The sequence below is a fragment of the Scaptodrosophila lebanonensis genome, unplaced genomic scaffold (assembly GCF_003285725.1).
Source record: "Scaptodrosophila lebanonensis strain 11010-0011.00,11010-0021.00 unplaced genomic scaffold, SlebRS2 tig00000024-arrow-pilon, whole genome shotgun sequence".
In the NCBI taxonomy this organism is placed as follows: Eukaryota; Metazoa; Arthropoda; class Insecta; order Diptera; family Drosophilidae; genus Scaptodrosophila; species Scaptodrosophila lebanonensis.
In genome coordinates this window covers 9,421,353-9,441,083 of record NW_022060538.1, presented here as the reverse complement: position 1 = coordinate 9,441,083, position 19,731 = coordinate 9,421,353, and the positions used below count along the sequence as shown (strand labels likewise).

At 37.5% G+C, this 19,731-nt stretch overlaps 1 protein-coding gene across 1 annotated transcript in view; it reads left to right on the top strand.

The window, feature by feature from the left end:
• The window catches only part of LOC115621173, a 109,893-nt gene extending 91,259 nt beyond the window's left edge, over positions 1 to 18,634 (top strand). The window contains exons 2-11 of the mRNA XM_030514737.1: positions 8,040 to 8,189; positions 8,292 to 8,489; positions 8,548 to 8,698; positions 8,879 to 8,947; positions 10,929 to 11,637; positions 13,560 to 13,800; positions 13,897 to 14,342; positions 15,425 to 15,722; positions 15,791 to 15,960; positions 16,800 to 18,634. Coding sequence (XP_030370597.1) covers positions 8,040 to 8,189; positions 8,292 to 8,489; positions 8,548 to 8,698; positions 8,879 to 8,947; positions 10,929 to 11,637; positions 13,560 to 13,800; positions 13,897 to 14,342; positions 15,425 to 15,722; positions 15,791 to 15,960; positions 16,800 to 18,248 — 3,881 coding nt within the window. The 3' untranslated portion in view covers positions 18,249 to 18,634. The remainder of the gene's footprint in view (positions 1 to 8,039; positions 8,190 to 8,291; positions 8,490 to 8,547; positions 8,699 to 8,878; positions 8,948 to 10,928; positions 11,638 to 13,559; positions 13,801 to 13,896; positions 14,343 to 15,424; positions 15,723 to 15,790; positions 15,961 to 16,799) is intronic.
• Positions 18,635 to 19,731: the final 1,097 nt, after the last annotated feature.

Sequence of the window (19,731 nt, the reverse complement as noted above, 5' to 3'; positions counted from 1 at the left end):
TTTGCTTGATAAGATTTAATTTGCGTGACACAAGAAGTATAAACAATACTTATTCTTTTATAGAACTTCTTTGCTAATTGTTTCATAGCCACAAAACACTATTCAATGATTGATTATAATAAATAAATAATTGGCTTTTACTTGTTACTTTTCATTTATTTAGACTTTAAGACTATTAGAAATGCAAGCTATGTACTTTCCAGCTAAACTGAAAGCAAAACTAAAAGAAAAATTCAAAATACCTAGAGTGTTATTTAAACAACTAAATTTGTAACAACAAGAATAACAGAGGAATTTAATTAAATTTAAAATCCTCTTATTCCTAAAATAATAAACTGTCTTTATAGCTAATACTCGTATGTATCTAAGTAACTAATGTGTATATTTCAAATATTGTCATAGTGCCTAACTAAGCCTAATAACTTACGAAACTTACTTGTAGAATGAAAATTATTGTTCCAGGAGAATATAATAATGTAAGTGTACAAACGGCTAATATACTACTGTGTACAAAAATGTCCCTGAAATCGAGTGGGTGTTTCGATAGGGAAGACGAACCACATTCAAGATAGGGATGTAAAAAACATCGACGATGTTTTTACCACGATGCATCGATGTTTTCCGATGGTTTTTTGCTAACGATGCATCGTTTATCCATCGGTGTTTGTCCAAACATCGAACATTATTCATGTTTTTTTGGGCGGTCAAATTTCTTTGTGTGGTTTGTCGTATTTGTATTATAAATTATTTGATGTTTTCATTAAAATGTGTATTTTGTAATATACATTTTAGTTTGTATTTGATCTTCTTTTTTTCGTATACATATTATGTTACACTTAATATGCTTAAAAGGTGTAGCTGCACACGTCGTTGTTTTTAAAACTGTATATAATCAGTTTTTTTAAGTAAATCATCAAAAGTCAATATTACGAGTACTTTTTTGATTAACAACATTTAGTATAATACTATGACAGTCTTTCTTGATATATGAACATTTTTTATTTCAAACATCACTGTTCTTGATATATAAACATTTTTTATTTCAAACATCGCTGTTGATTTTCTCCCCCTAATAATCGCTATTTTGTGAATGGAAAGTTAATTTTTTAAAACATCGATGCATCGATGTTTTTTCGATGCATCGACCATGCATCTATTTTTGATAGAGAGACATCGATGTTTTCCCTTCGACTTACATCCCTAATTCAAGACAACCAAAAACATCATGACATGGCAATTATTTCGAATGGATCAGTCAACAGTATTTCAGGAGAACAATTGTTCCGCATAAAAGTCAAAACTCTTTAGGTTCCAAAAACACTGCACGGGCTTATCATGAGGATGTCGCCACAATGGATGTAGTATTCGCTTTATTTAGCTGTGTAAGACCTCTAGCTACTAAATACTAATTCTAGCTACTTAATAATGAATCTGTACTAACAAGAAAGGAATGCTAAAGTCGAGCAGGCTCAACTCTTAAATACCCTGTACCACCCCACAAAAAAGTAATTAAATTAATTAATTAATTAAATTAAAGTAATTAACTAAATTAATTTAATTAATTAACTAAATTAAATATAAAATATTCCATGCATGCATACATGCATTTACATCAGAATCGTGCCTTATGCGTGTTTTTGTACTTGTACATATGTATGTATGTGTGCATTGGGCCTGGTTATATGGCTATACCTTTCTTTCCGATCATTCTATCATAATGAAACTTGGTATGCGGATATATAATTACTAACCTAATGTGACTACCAAATTTTAGTTCAAAATTCCAAGAATTACGGGAGTTATAGAAAATCGTTAATAGGGGGGGAGTGGGGGGGTGGATCAGAAAAAATGAACAAACTCGTCCTTTCTCGGTCTCAGGAGAATCTATATACCAAGTTTGGTTATTCTAGCTCTTATACTTTCGGAGATCCTTGCGTTCATACAGACAGACAGACGGACAGACAGACGGACAGACGGACATGGCTATATCGACTCGGCTTGTCATGCTGATCAAGAATATATATACTTTGTGGGGTCTACCAAGCCTCCTTCTGTGTGTTCCATGTGCACTCGCACAAAACTAATATACCCTTGTACCCTTTGGGTACAGGGTATAAAAACCACTTCAGGAAAGAATATTTTGGGTTGCTCCAAGGATTGGAAAGAGTGTTGGCATTGCAACCGCAGGGCATTACTTTGAAAGCAATAAATTTATATTCATGAATGAAGAATGCAAGATTTGAAAGATAGAGTATATTATAAATAGAGTAAATCATATTTGTGCACTGTAGTGTAGAGCAAGGCAATGTGATAAATATTTGTGAGGTAAAAAATATTTTCGTTATTTTGAGGTTAACATTTTGCTGCAAAGATATGCTGACATGAAACTAACATAATAAAGGTATTCTGAATTTATTTTAAATTCACATTAAGAGTCCATTGCTTCTCGAAATACACAAGCAATTTAATATTTGAGGTATGTCAGGTAGGAGCTGCATGCTAACGAGTCACAACAATACTTCCCTAATCTTTATACGAGTACAAGTATGTTGTTGTTGGCCTTTGCTAGCAAATGGGTTTGCTAAATGGCTGAAAGGTGTGCTCTGATGTGCCCCGATGTAACCCGAAATCAAAAAAATGTGCTGAGCTTTAACTTTGCGGCGAGTCCGAGTCCGACTCCGACTCCAAAGCCAATGTCGAGTATTTTTCAAAGCGTAATTAAACGCCCCACCATTGAAACAATTACGGCACAACAATTAGGTTGGGCCTACACATGCGATGCCAGTTGCTGTTGATAGCTGCGAGCATGTACCTATATAAGTATAGTTATATATTGTATATCCCTCGGCCCCCTAAATACTGTATGTTTGTAAATTTGCCGCATTTAGCGCTGACGCGGCAGTTGCAGCTTCGGTGGCGACTTCTGCTCAAAAGTCGTGGCTGCCACAAAGTCATTTTCATGCGTCAAATTGCCGCCTGTGTTGTGTGTGTGTGTGCGTGTGTGTGCATTGCGTATAATTACAGCAATAAAAATTGCAACACATTGCGTACAAACATGCAACATGGCAAATTCCACAAATAAAGAAAATATTCTGTATAAGCCCTTCAGCATACACACATACATACTCGTATTTCAGCACATTAGGGGTACATTGTTTATGATCTCGTTGCAAGTTGCGGATTGCTGGTTGCAGGTTGCATTCGTGCACCGATTTAGCCTTAGTCGCTCTCCCTCTCTCTCTCTCTCTCTCTCTCTCTCTCTCTCTCTCTCTGCATGCACGACAATTATCTAATTTATATAAGTTCATTTATCAAAAACTAAACAAATAAGCAGTTTCCTCAGAACTGGCAGCGTGCCACAATTTCTCTGGCTCGTTAACTGCCACAACCGAATGCGTCTCCACCACTTTAGACTCTTGGGTGGGCCGCGAACACATGGAGTAGTGGCGGGCAAGCGGAACGCTAGTTGATTGCATTTTTAGCATAAATTTCAACGCATTTGACTAATGTTTGGCTATTTGTTATTTTCAACAACGCTCTGCGCTCCTGCTGTCTCTGTTGCTACGAGCTCTGAGCTCTGTCCATTTCCCATTTGGCAGTTTTTACACATTTTTAGCCATTTTACCCATTTCACCCATTTGCCATTCCTCGGGCACTGCGCAATTCTGAGAATGCGCACTAGAAATTATTGCAGCTAATAGATATTGTTGATGCGAATGTGTTGAAGTAACTCTTCAGCAAACATCAACAAAGTCGTATGCAAATGTAATTGTCGTTTTGTACTCGATTTGTTTTTGTTGGCCATGGTGTGCTTATCACAGTCATTGCTTTTGACGTGAGCCAAATTTTAACCCTTGTTTAGCAAAGGGGTCATCAACATTTGGGTGTTCTTAAGACAAACTTTAGAACACAGCGTAATTTGTATTCTCGATACATATCAGCTATCAATTGATTGAACTTTTCGTCACAACATTTTCTCTAAATTGAAGGCAATTAAAAGAAAAATAAATGTAGGATATTGATGATAAATTTCCAAAAATTATGGAAATATAAAAGCTAAAGTTATATATTTAGAAGATTGAATTTAGGCGGAAATGAATCCGTTTGCCTTTACATTCGGATTTCATTTAATACTACCTTATTTATTTACTTCAATTTATCTTCACTTTTTATATTTTTAAAAACGTTTATTAATCATCGGAGTTAAAAGTTATTCATTAACTAAATTTTCAAATATTGCGCAATAGCTTTTAATTTGTATAATGCAGCCAAAGGATAAATTGGTATAGTAGTTGTAAAGCTATAAGAAGATAGCTTGGCAATACACAAGTACTTTATATATATATATATATTCTTAATCAATACCGTTCATTTGTCCGTCTGTATGAACGCAAGGATCTTGGACCGTATAAGGGCTAAAATAGTATTCATATTCCCTTAAGCCATTACATCATATTTTTGCTATTATAACAACTTCCCTGCTATTGTAACAAGATGTTTACAAATTGTGCTCGCTTTTCTCTTCCACCCTATTTTGTTCCCTTTTATTTAGTTTCCTTAAAAATACTGTTTTATGTTTGATTTAAAACCGAAAGTTAAACGCTAAAAATCAATTTATCAATCTTCGAAATGCACTCTAGAAATGTAAAACTTCGAATAGCTTTAGTCCTGAAATTGGAAACACCACTTTTTGGATGGCAAGAATTTTACATATGGCAAAAATTCCAGACCTCGTTTACTCATTATAATTGTTTAACCATTAATGCCTTCGAATCAATAACATTAAATAAAAATTACAACAATATTAAAGCCGTCTTCATATTGTTGACCATTTAAAAAAAATGAAACTAAAACTACATATACAAGTATGTGTATGAAAACCCCAAACTAAACATTTTTATAAAGGTAAAAGTGTATATACGAGTATTCTGCCAAAAATAAATTACTCATTAAAGTTCAACATTTTCAAACATTCACTTAAACTCATTTTCGCTAATAAATAGCTTGTTAATGGCTTTCCTTGTCTCCAATATTTGTGAACCTTTCGCTTTGCAAATAACATTTGAATACTTTTTTATAACTTTTGTTTATGTGTTTTACGTTTATTAACTCAACAAACATCTGGTGTAAGCCAATCCATAAATATAGTATGAACGCATTTCAACGCTATGTGTAGCTGCTTAGAAATGCCAATAAATAATGCCGTTCCCTACAAAATTTGACTAACAAATCAGCCACCTTTCCATACATTTTCACAGTAATGTAATATATTTGCGGTTTTCCCCGTTAATCTACTCACAAAAATCAGGCCCGTAAAACCAAAAATATGTGCCCTTTAACGGCTTATTACGGGTGCTTTAAAATGCCAGAAAATGCTGCAATAAAAAACCGCTGTAATGCGGGTTAATTGTTGCAGCCAGCAACAAAGTTAAGTGGCACATAAAATAAAATTAAAACTACATACTAAAAGGTAATGCCAGTTCTACAATCCTCCTTGAAATTATGTGCTAAGATTAACTGACGTGCAAGTGCAACAAAAGGCAACAACAAAACTAATAAAAAAGTCAGTAACTACAACAACAACAACTACTTTAGAGTCAACAACAATGGTAGCAGTAGCAGAAAAATTAATTAACACACCAAGGCTTGGTGGACACGCCTGCAACACGTACCACTCGCCCCTGCCCCTGCTCCCTGCTCCCTGCTCCCCCGACTTCTTCAACGACTACCCGCCCGACTGACTGACTGCCTAGCCGCCTATTTTCTATTTCCCAGATTTTTCGCCATGTATTTTATGGGCAATGCGCGCCAACACCATCTAGAGGAGTCGCGCCATAGAGTCAACAAAGAAGCCACTGTCGCAGCTCGGTCTGGGGGCTCGGTCCGTCTTTCTGTCTGTCTGCCGGATGGTTTGGTGGTCTGGCGACTTGTCGTGCTAAATGAAAAGCGTGAAATTTATAACAGCCAATAGATTATGCTAGAATATAAATAACATTGCAGTTTTCTGTTTGCTTGCACGAGTGCATTTTGTTGTAAACAAAGACTTCCAAGAAACTGTTGTTGAGGTCTCCCAATTAGAAATGGCTTCGCATAAAAATATGCCTGCCAATTATAATGGATTAGTCATATACTATACTATATGTTCGTATCGAAAATTGGGTTAAGCAAGACATAATTCAACTTCAAATTAGATTTTCAATTAAAAAACATATTAAAAAAAACACATCTATAATGAACTTTGCCTCAAGTAATTTCTGTTGTCATTAACTTTCTCTCCGCCATTCTGTTAATTGACGAGTTTTAATATTTATAATTATTATTTAATAATCCGTTTATTCTATAATGAACTTTGCCTCAATTAAGCCCTGTTGCCACAAACATTTTCGCCGCAATTCAGTTAATTGAATAGTTTTTAATATTTATAATTCTTATTTTATAATCTGTTTAATCAAGATGTATTTTATTTGAAATGTTATACAAGTAAGTAAAGGCAATTAGACGTTAAAGTAAGAAATCAATAGATTAAACAATTTATATTAATGGGAAAATGAAATACAAGCATTACACATTTTTACTCCGTGGCTGTAGCTTTAACCCTTTATCTGGGACATATCTGTAAAAAGTCCCTGCAATTTTGAATTAACTTACAAATATTCTTTAATATGCAAACTGACATCTTTTATACATGTGAAGGAATGTATCTGTAATTCAGTTTTTACACATCATATGGCAATAATTTCCATAAGCTGACTTTTAGCAAGCCCGCCCAAAACTTGCTAAGAAACTTTCTTTTAAAATTTAACATTTTTATAAAACCTATCTAAAATCATTCAGCAAATAAGTAGAAGTTAAAAATAGTAAGTAAATATTATGTTTCAACATATTCTTGTTTTGGAATTATGGACAATTGACAGTTTCTAACATTTCTGTTACATTGGGGTACAACGTTCATAACAACATAATAAATCAATTTTATTTAATAATTTATAGGACAGACAGCCGTATTGTGTGTTTTATTTGCTCATGATTTGAACAGAATGATCTCCCGTGGCTTAACTGAGGAAGAAATAGTTGCTCAGCTTTATTTTTTGTTTTATCATTTAATGCTAAGTTATCGTTGATCTTAATCAAACCTTCCTGATTATTTCAATAAATATTGCTGCTCAATCGGTCCCCATGCTCATCTCTCATTTAAATGAAGCCCTATGTTGCATTTTTTTAAGATACTAATTTATGTACTTTATTGAAATGTTTAAAGGTATATACTTTTTGGTGGTGTACAATTGTATGTGCCTAGAAGCACATACATATAGACAAATTCAAATCACATTGACCATCAGCACAGTTTATAAGCTATCGAGATGAAACAATAGCCTTGGCCCTAAAAATTAATCGGTTTAAGTATCAGTTAAATTGTGTTTTGTCTAAGCTATTACGAATTGTTAAATTTTGCCAAATTCTGGCTAAGATCAGGGATTAGCAGAGTGCACCAGTAATTAGCCTTAATATTTTTACCTCCACGTTACGATTGCTGGCTGTTCCCATTGTTGGCTGGGTGCATAGCTCCATGCCAGCTTTTAAATTTCCTTGTATAGACCGATTTGATTTAAAATAGTTCTTGTACCAACTACTTATTTATTTCAAAATATATGGGAACATAACTGCAAATTGAGAAAGTTGTATTCACATCTAATATTGTTGCAACACTCGTGACTATAAGCTGATATAAAGTTTTCTTGTAAGACACCGAAGAAGATAACTTTTTTGGTCGTTTCTAGCTGATTATGAACTACTCTATTTTTACTTTAAGCCAAAATGGCACACGAAATTTAGGTATTCAATTAAATTGAAATATGTTCACAAGGGACTTATTCTCTTGCTCCACAGAAATCAATTCTACAATAATACTCTGTAATTGAACTAAATTTTTCGCTACTGCACTCACATTGGTCGCCACTATCTCAGATTTATATTCAATCAATACTCTAAACTAAATTGAAATCCGCCACTAACCGAATTAAATCTTAAATCTATTTCAGTTGCTGCCACACAACAGAAAAACACAACCACACCGAAGCCATCTCTACAGATTAAAAAGCATCCTGTAACAAGACTGACAATTACCAAGCTACACACACCATACTTTTTGCCATGCCAGCCTCTGGTTCACCCCGATGAATACTATCAGAGTAAGTTGGAAAAAGAGAGAGAGTAGAGGGGGGGTTATAACTGAAAAGGTTAAATGCACAGCGTGCTTGCAACTCACACGCAAACGATTTGTTATACCACAGATAATGCCTTCTTCTGCACCTGGTATCGGAACGACGAGGCCATCGAGCACTTGTCGATACGCAAAAACGATTTCTTCATCTACAAAAATGGCACGCTGCGCCTGCCCCCCAACGAGCGTGCCAGCGGCGTCTATCATTGCAAAATCGAATCCGATGAGGTGGCCGTAATCTCCGATAGCGTGACGGTCGAATATCCAGGTATGTACGAATATGAACAGCACACAGGAACGCTAATTGCTTTACTTCCTTACTGCAGTGCTCAAGCGCCTGACCCCCGGCTCACAGGTGAGCGCCAACATCAGTGCTTATGAGGGACAGCCCCTGGCCTTACACTGTCCCATGTACAGTGTGCCCGCGGCCCACATCAGCTGGTACTTTGGCAACGAGTCGCTGGCCAATGACAACAGGCGAGTAAAGATCCGAGTATTGTAGCCATCGAGTGAGGTATGAGTTAGAGGCACCCCATTAGAAGCGATGCGCCGCCTGCCCACTTGATGTAATCAATAACCGTTTCCAGCACTTATGTCCAACTGCCCGGTCTGCCAACCACTACTTATAACTGATGTGCGTGACTTTTCTCATTGCAGTGTGCTCATATTGGCAAATGGAACGCTGATACTCCGCCAGCTGAGACTCGAGCATGCAGGCAAATACAAGTGAGTTACTCGCCAACCAATTAGACATATACGAGTGCACCCCTCTCTGTATCTTCCTCCTTGTAAATAGATGGAAAAGCAATTTTCCATTTGGCTGATACTTAGTGTTGGCCATCAACACCTTAGCACTGGCCCCGGCACAGTGGCAGTGAGTTTTAGAAACCGTTGGATGAAATTTCTCCGCTTTCTTGCTCCCACCTACAAATTATAGTAATTTTGGAAGCCCTTCTCATTTTTATGTATTTTATTTAAACAATATGAAAATTATAAAAAAAAGCCTTATAAGCTAGGAAAGCCATCAACACCTTCACACAGACCAAGGCACAGTGGTAGTGAGTTTTAGAAACCACTTGCTGAAATTTGTTCTCTTTTTTGATCCCACCTACAAATTATAGAAATTTTGGAAGCCATTCTCTGCTATTCTCTTCCCTGCAAATAAATTGAAAAACCAGTTTCCATTCAGTGTTTTTATTTTTGTTATTTTATTTAAACAACATTAAAATTATAAAAAGAAAGTCTTATAAGCTAGAAAAGCTGATAGATGAAATTATAGCATTTTTTGAAGCCCTCCTCTGCGCTTCTCATGCCAAGCACCGAGCAATTTTTTATACCCTGTACCCGTAGGGTAAAAAGGGTATATTAGGTTTGTGCAAAGTATGTAACATACAGAAGGAAGCATCTCCGACCCCATAAAGTATATATATTCTTGATCAGCATGATGAGAGAAATCGATCTAGACATGTCCGTCCGTCTGTCCGTCCGTCCGTCTGGATGAACGCGAGGATCTCAGAAACTATAAAAGCTAGAATAACCAAAGTTGGCATCCAGATTCTCCTAGGTCCGAGTAAGGACGAGTTTATGTTTTTTTTTTAATTTTCCCCCCCTTCCCCCGCTACAGAATTTCGTCAATAGCGTCCACATTTCAAATGCTACCTAAACCACACATAATGCACACATAATTTATATATAATTGTCTATTGTTGTTTAAAATTTTATTCAATTCGGTCAATTCTAAGAAAAGTTATTAGCGAAACAAATTCTCGCCAGTACAACCCCCACAAACTGCAGCAACAAGTTCCCTCTTCTTCTTCCTCTTTTTGCTGCTGCTATGGGCGCATATAACTCAGTGACGGAAGTTTACCTGGGTACAGGGTATCACACTGTCGGGCTTGCTCGACTGTAGCGTTCTCTCTTGTTTTTCTATATAATAATAATTAATTTACTTTAACCTTCGTTTACAATTCAATCTATCCTTTTCTCTGAAAATAAATTGGAAAACAAATTTCCATTTGGCTTTAAGTGTTGGCCAATAACAGCTTATCACTGACCACAGCACAATGGGAGCGAGTTTTAGAGACCAACTGTTGATTTAGTTAATATTTTTGATAAAAATTTGATTAATTTTTTTGCCTCTATTCTATGAAGCATCTGAGCAATTTTTATTTTCTATGATAACAAATAGTTTTATTTATCATTTTCTCTGCCAATTCATTGAAAAGCAAGTTTTCACTGACCCGACACAATGGCAGCGAGTTTTAAAGACTATTTGCTAATTTTTGTTTTTTTTTTGAATGACATTCTCTGCGCTTCTCATGCGAAGCACCAAAGCTGCAATTTATTTATTCGATATTAATTTTTTGTTTTTTTTTTGCTAAATACTTAGTATAAGTGAGACTTATCTCCTTGGTTTCCGGTCCACTGTGCCGCAGACTCGTGTGGGTTTACGCTACCCTGGCCACACTAATTAATGCATCCGTCGCAACGGGGGCAAGAAGGAATGCATGCAAATATGTACATATTTATTAACACTTTTGCAGAAGGTTTTGCGTGGCCACCCCACACAGACAAGCGTCCATAATTGCTGCCAATTAGCATGGCAAGCAGGGTGCACGAGCTCGCGCCCACTGTGCACACTGCCCAATCGAATTGTATTTAGCCTGCCAACTCTACTTATACTCGTACATGTTCTATGCTTTTGCAGATGCGTGGCGCTCAACCAATTTGCCAACAAGGGCCATCGCCAGTACGTGTGGACGCTGTGGATCGAGTCGAGTGGTCAGCCGCCCGTTTCGGCAGCGCAGCTATTGCCAGAGCTGCAGAATGCCACCCAGTATGTGCCGACTAGTGGTTCACTTGTGCTGCAATGCCGTGCCGTGGCCGACTTTGTGGCCATCGAGTGGTGGTTCCAGAACAGTAACAACACGCTGACCAAGCTGAGCAACAACAGTGTGTCCTATGCCATAATCAATGCCAGCATGGTGCAACATGAGGGCCACTATACCTGCGTCACACCGCTGGACCGGCAAACGTTTCACGTGCTGGTGACCACAGCTCCGCGCATTCTCAACACACTGCCCGTGGAGGTTGTGTCCATTAGTTTACCCATAACGCTTAGTTGTCGCGCCGAGGGCAATCCGCGTCCCACACTCACCTGGTATCACAATGGTGCACAGCTCAATAGTTCCTATACACGCTATATTAGTAGCAACACTTTGGAAATACATTCCTTTGATCCCGAGGAGGAGGGCATCTACCAATGCTTTGCTCGCAATGTCGCCGGTGAGGACCACATGACCGGCGAGATACTCCTGAAACAGCAGCTGGAGCAGCCAAATCCATTACAGAATATTCGCTGCTACCCACACAGCTTTAACGCCATCAATGTGACCTTTGACAGTCGCATTATGGAGGTGAGTGAAGCCAGAAGGCCATTGCAAAAATAACTTGCAGCACCACAGTTGTGTGCTTACATTAAAAATTAATTTTCAATCATTTTTCGTCATTTCTCTAAGCTTTACTAAATCTAAATACACGCTTTTGGGGTAAAGGTTTCGTATTTGAAGTGCATTTGATAAAAATTGGAAATAAGCATAAATATATATTATTATTTTAGAAATTAAAAAGGGCTTAAAAAACATGAAACTTCTAGAACCTATAAAATTAAACGCATTATACATAATACTCTAACATTTAAATGACTTCGTAGTTACTATTTATGTACTATATATCAGGGAGGAGGACTTTTTATACCCTGTACCCGTAGGGTAAAAAGGGTATATTAGGTTTGTGCAAAGTATGTAACATACAGAAGGAAGCATCTCCGACCCCATAAAGTATATATATTCTGAATCAGCATGACGAGAGAAATCGATCTAGACATGTCCGTCCGTCTGTCCGTCTGTCCGTCCGTCTGGATGAACGCAAGGATCTCAGAAACTATAAAAGCTGGAATAACCAAAGTTGGCATCCAGATTCTCCTAGGTCCGAGTAAGGACGAGTTTATTTTATTTTTTTTAATTTTCCCCCCCTTCCCCCGCTACAGAATTTCGTCAATAGCGTCCACATTTCAAATGCTACCTAAACCAAACTTTGCACACATAATTTATATATAATTGTCTATTGTTGTTCAAAATATTATTCAATTCGGTCAATTTTAAGAAAAGTTATTAGCAAAACAAATTCTCGCCAGTACAACCCCCCCAAACTGCAGCAACAAGTTCGCTCTTCTTCTTCCTCTTTTTGCTGCTGCTATGGGCGCATATAACTCAGTGACGGAAGTTTACCTGGGTACAGGGTATTACACTGTCGGGCTTGCTCGACTGTAGCGTTCTCTCTTGTTGTTATTTATATTTTTCAGTAAACATATTTCCCGAAAATGTTACTTCGAATTTATTTGAAATATTAACGTATAACATTGTGGGCAGACTGGTTACTTAAAAAAAACGGTAAAAAAAAATATTTTTTTTAAAAAAGACCTTTAAGGCTTCAAAGCTACTAGATATTTAGGCCTATGTCTATCATTTATTCCAAGTATACTATACCATTTAAATTATAAGTAAAATGAAAACATTGAATGCAGACTGGTGCAATATATTTTTATAATTTAAAATACCTACACAATCTGAATAATAGGGTTCAAAAATAGGTTGCTTTAGAGCTTTTTTGAAAATGGATCAAAGGTTGACAGTATTTAAAAAATGCTTTTTAAGTTAAAAGTTAAAAAAAAGGATTTTAGTTATAGTCGTCAAACAAATACCTACAATCTTGAGAAAATGCTTTCATAATGCTATCGAATTTTTGACACCACATTTCAGCATAATATGCTATTATTATAAATATAGTAAAGTTTTAGTAAAGCTTTAGAAGCAGCTTGGAGTGATATTTTAGAAAGTATTTAAGATATGAGCAACACAATAGCATAAAAATTAACAAATTATTTATTTAGAGAGTTCTGAGAAACTCCACTTTTCTCACCATAAACATATCGATCTAAGTAAAAGGGGACTGTGTAGAAAAAAGGTGTATTTATACGAATTTTTCACGTTTTCTTTGTTTCAATACTTCTGGAACTTTCCTCGTACGATAAACTGCAGCAGAATAAATCGAATTATGCCCTCGAACAACCAATAATAAATTGTTGATTTACTGGTTTTCTGCATTATTACATTAAATGAAATACCTTTTAATTTTTAATTTAATTATTTGAATTGACCTTAAATAATGAAAACCTTTATTGCCACAAACAACTTGTTGTTGCAGCACATTTTCAAAACACAATTTTAATCAAATTTCGTCTACGCTTTACTAATTCGCAATTCGGATTTGATTTCAGTCACTATTTGTGGTTCATATTGTGCGCAGTAATCCCCACAACTGGAGCTCATTGCCACCAATGAAGCTGAACCACACCTCGTATGTGATCATCTCGAATGCGTTGCCCGCCTATCGTCCATTTGCGCTGATTACGCGCGTCCTCTTCCCCACCTCCGAGGTGCGGACGCGCACGCTGACTCAGCAACGAATATATCAGAGCTCATTGCGTAGTCCGCCGGTCACATGCTGCACTCAAGGGCGTGAGTATAGACCCGGTCCCAGACCATTAACCACAAGGCCACTGCCACTAATACCATCTCTCTTTCTCCATTCCTTTCTTCGGCCTGTCTGTTTAGTGTTGCTGCTCTCCGTGCACATTAAGAACGACACCTTTGTCTTCTGGTCACAGGCCGAGCTGGAAACGAAGAAATACTTCATCTTGCAGTTCTCCATTAATCACACGCATCCGCATCCCGAGCAGCTGCTGAAATCCCCGCTCATAGGCACCGTCGCGCCCGTCGACCTCAACGAGGATATAGTCCGACGCCAGTTGACAACCATAGAGCCGCTAAATCAAACGGCAGCCACCAACGTGCTGCGTAATGCCGAGCACGAGGTACTGGACAACGAGGTGGACGACATGGCTTTGGAATTGGAGGAGGACATATTCAGTTTGGTGGTGGATGCCAATGTCACGGGCCTCCTTCTGCAGCACTTTACGCGCATTAAGATGCGTGTCCTCATCATCACTAGCGAAAACGAGTATTTGGGTCAGGACTTTCGCTATGTGCGCTGGAAGATTGTGAGTAAACTGTACTGTAGTGAGAACATCTTTAATTTATTGGGGACGATTAGGGGTTCTTACACAACCCGCTGAGGCTCAAAACAAGAAGAACACTTTATTTACAAAACTTGGCTTACAAAACAGTGGATATTTTCTATTATTTCCTTAATAGTAGTGTGCACAAAAATTAACATTAAATTAATTAATTAATTTTGAATTAGAAAATAGCTTTCAGTATTGTAGTCACTTTTTATAAAAAAAAAAAAAAGGAAAACATTTTTTACAATGGATGGACTTCATTTGTAAATCTTGTTTATAATTAGTCCCTCTATTTGTTATTACATAAACTACATATATGGTTTAAAAACAATTTCTTAACCGAGTGTTATGTAGCATCGATAGTTTCGTTTCCTAGGTTTCAAATCATATTTATTGTGAAGAACAGAATTTAAGGAGCGCCGCTCTTTAAGTTTTTAGAAATCGCAGAAAGCTTTGTCCATTGGTACACATTTTTGAATAGAAACATGACTATTTCCCAAAATAATCTGCACCAAAGAATTGAATATATCATTTTTTAAAGGTATTTATTTAGTATTTTATAATATCTTTATTACATCTTCATTATAAATAATAATAACTTTCCTCCCAGCATTTAAATTTAGTAGTTTCGGAGTTTTATTTTCATCAAGAAAGTATTATGTATATTATTAAATAGTGTTATATTTATGTTTGATTTACTTATTTCATAGATTTTTCAAAAATTGTAAAAATTAAATCAAACCCTACACATTGATCTAATAGATGTACTTAAGAAGGTTTTCTGGGTAGCAATTTAATTGGAAACATTAAAAACATTTTTTATTTAACTTCTTGTACAAGTATGTAAATATGTTTTTTATATATCTTTGTCCATCGTATTGAACCCAACTGCCTTTCATTGTTGATTCGAAAACAGCAATCGACTAAATGATACATATCTTTAAACCATTGCACTTTTTGAATTGAATTTATTTCTTTATTATCAGCTAGTAACCTTTTTATAAATGCCCCCAACTAAAGTCTACTTTATCTAAAACATTTTCCATCGTTCCTTCTGACAGATCGAGAACAATACCTCAGCTCAGTCGAGCATGCCCTTTCGTCTGACCACCCGGGAGTCGCGAATGTTGGCCTTTCAATTTCAGGATAGCTTCAATGATACTTGCGTCTATGAATGCCATTTGCTCATACAGATGGCACTCAAACGGAAAGAGGAGCCCAAGTGCAAGGAGAGAACTATTATGAATTCAATATTGTTGGTCAACGGACTCTTTGCCAACAACAGCTATAATTTCCATTTTTACAATTGTGAGAATCACATATTCTATGGACAGATCGATGTGAAGACCCTGCCTGATCGTAAGTGCTCAATCAAATCAGAAAGACTTGTCTGTCTCTCAACTATACTATATTATATTTATACACAGCACCCGGCACTATAAACAACTCGCGTCTGATAGTGGAGAATGGTCTGAAGCTTGTTTGGGATCCGCCAAATCAGCCCAACGGTCAAATACATCATTATAATATAGTATGGACGCTGGGAAATGTGACACATGAGACCAATGTTTTCAAATGTAATCCCTGCAGCTACAAGGTATAACTAATTTCTACTCAAAACATTTATTGTTTTTCATTTTAAATAAAATACATTTTGTGATTCTCCCACCAATGGCGATTCCTTTGAAACAAATTAAAGATCACTTACAGGAGAATACAATGCCTGAAGTATGCTTTTTAATTGATAAACAATTGAGAACCTATTAAACAATTCATAGGATTGAAAAGTGTCAAAGATTTCCCTCTTCATATTCCCATCGTTATTTCCGAAACTAGAATAATAAATTTATTAATTTTTAGATACATATTTATTAATATCGCTCCGCTGATTTTCTAACTGATTTGAAAAATCATATATATTTTCAATAAAGAAAGGTTTTTTTTTAATAATGGAGCTAGAAAGAATAAAATCTCTCTCCCATTTTCTTGTTATAATTTCTAGTTATTTAAGTACAACTGTTTTAGCGATAATGATTCAACTGATCTTGAAACTTAAAGATGCAGAATGTTAAAACAATCCTAATTTATAAAGTGATTAAAAAAATGAAAAAAATAGATAGCTCCTTTAACAATAAATTAATTAAACATCTCGACAGCATAACTCAGAATTAACAACTACGTGTGTAGATCGATTCAACTTAAAAAGTTTTGTAAATAGTTCTAACAAAAATTTTTCTTTCACTTTTTTCACTACCCAGAGCTCTTTTGCAGGTTTTTAGTAGTGAAATTTTATTTTTCTTTGTTAAGTAAATATTTTTTCTCTTTCTTTCAATTTGATAATCATTTAAATGCGTACTTCTTTCATTTTCTCTAAATGGTACTACGATTGCTTAAATGTTTCCAGTGATTAACAATTTAAATTTGTATATTCCACAGTTTCCTAATGTTTCGGAGACGGATTTGATTCATGTGGCTGTGCGGGTGCTGGGTGACACAGGTGTGGGCGCGCCCATGTACTTCGATTTGACGAGGAACAATCATCACACGTTGGAACGCGAACGATCCAGTTCTAATTCGGAGGTCTATAGCGGCATTGCAATTGGCTCCATGCTGTCCCTCATGTGTGTGTTTGGCTTTGCACTGTTCATCATCTTTCAGCGGCGCCGTTTTAAGGCGCGTCAGCAGGGACCCACACACCTGACGACGCCCACGGACATTAATTTCGGAAATCTGAGCAACACGGTGATGCCAGGCGACAGTGCTGGAGGGCTGAGTGGCAGCACGCTGCAGCAGGATTGCCACGAGATGCAGACGCTAATTCCACGCTCTCGCTACCACATCGAACTGCTGCCGGAGCACACGCTTGAGTATCAGACATCGACATCGGCGGCGGCAGTAGCTGGAGCTTCCTCACATCCGCTGCCCAATGGCAATGGCAATGGCAATATACCATCAGCACGTCGCCTGGAGCAGGAATCGCAAATGGGCAGCGATGGTCACGAGCTCAGTATTGCCGGTGTGCATAATTTGTCGCAAATGCCGCTCTGCAGTGGCTCGCCGGAGGCGAAGAGTGCGCAGGAGGCGATGCTGCACGATGCCAAGGCCTTCTACATACCCTATCGCCATACACCGCCAAATGCTGTGGCGCTGCAGCCGGCCAGCAACAAGCAACAAAGTTCCTCGCTGCATGCCAATGGTGCTGAACTGGAGGTGGCCGTACCTCCCAGTTCGCTGCCACTGGTGTCCGCCATGCCGGGTCTGGGGCTGGGCAGCAGCAGCGCCCGTCGCAGCTGCAGTTTAAGCAGCAGCAGCACCAGCAGCAGCAGCAATGGCAGCAAGAAACAGTACCATCATACAAATTTCCCCAAACATTCCAATTCCAATGATGGCATCTGTTTGCTAGCCGAGGAGGAATCGGCGGCCACACTGACGCCGACCTCGGAGCACGAATATGTTGGCGCCACACTGACCAATGGTTTCAAATTGCCCGCCGATATGACAACAACGAATAACAAAAGCAGCAAGACGCTGGAGCAGCCAGTCAGCAAATTGCATTTCAGTCGCAACAACAACAGCAACAACAACAATGGCAGCGGTCAGAAAGGCCAGACTGCCGTCACACAACTGAAGGATCGCCAGCAGAGGCAGCAGCAGAACTCGTCGCAGCGCAGCAAACCGATCTCGTTCAGCCACAACACATCATCCATAGTTCCTGCCAACGGGCCACAAAAGCCACTTGTGGCCGTCAATGCAACAAGCAATGCAACAGCATCAGCGACCGCAGCAGCAGCAGCAGCAACAACATCAACAATGTTGCATGCCAAACAGCCGTGGCCAGCGACAACATCGGTGCATCGACGGGCCCAGGTGGACCCAAATGGCTGAGTCATGGCCCTTAACGACATGACGGCACGCTGCATAAGTATTTTATAAAGCTACTAAACACATAAAAATACACACACACTCACACACACTGTAACATTCGCAGCTTGAAACATTCCAAAACACACATGCCATCCAGTTTTAGGTACAGTCGAACTTAACTAAAACGAACTAATTTCCTCCTCTAATGAACCCAGAATTCCTGACAGTACCTTTGGCCTGATTTATTTTTATTTTATTTTCGTAATGTAAGAGGGTTAAGGGTCTACGACTCCAGCGAACATACGCATTGCAAAATGTATAGATGAAATAATTCTGGAATTATTTCGATTGTCGAACTAACTTCTTTTAATTACTATTATTCTTATGTGCTACAAAAAACACTTCGATCCTCTCATGCTGTTCGTGTAGCATCCAACCACAACTTATAGTTCCCAAATAGGTTTTCTACATAATATTATTAGAAATCAATGAATTTGATAAAAACAATCGGTTCCAAAATCAAAATATCTGCGAAATCATTTATCTTTCGCTAACATTTCGTTTTTAGTGGGCAAAAGCATTCGAACTATAAAATATTTACAGTTTCGTTAAAAATATTACAAAATCTGCCAAAGGTTGGTACTTATAAGAACTTTTTTCGCACTATCAGTCAAATAGACTTATATAGTTTTAACAGCAAAACTGTGCATAGATTCGTGCCATAACTCTATTGAATTGGGCGAGAGAAGAAATAGCAAAAAGTATAGCAGAAACAAATGTAAAAAAATGAAAATACTTTCAATTATAAAAGAACCCATATTTTTTGTAGATTCTATGACTCTAACTATCCAAATAAAATAGATTGCAACAAGCAGCCCTTCAAAGAGCATTGGAGTTCAATTCAATAAGCTCGCATAAGCTCTTTTCTAAAATTTGTTAAGTAATTCTTAATTAAAAACAATTGAACTAAAATAGTTGTCAATCAAAACAAATACTGTGAAAACTCCCTTAACAGATATCTCTTTCATCGACACCTCTTTTACACTCTCTTCGGCGGACACTTTTTCTAAAGCAATCGATCCGTGCATAAAGTATTTAAGCGAACACTCCCCGTGGGCAGACAAAAACTGACCGACCGTGAGTTTCCGGCCAAGAGAGGTTTCACTGTATCCTTATTTGGTGAGCACATGTTCAGCAAAGCATTCGTTTAGACATTTAGTATATTGGGGTACGACTATAAAGAACACTTCTAAACAACAAATCAGCTACTCTATGGACCTCTTGGTTAGTTAGAGCCCTGTTCCACTGAACCGCATCAATTGATGAAATGTTGGCTCATAATGCGCATAAAAGCTAGTTTTGTGATATACAAAAAAAGCCTATCGATCTCTCCCATGTTTTCGATTAGAACACCTTGTTATATGATCTGCCGCTGATAAGTTGTTGCAATCAATTTTGGTGGCATTGATCACAATGTTTTGAGTCTCGAAACAGTGCTATATAA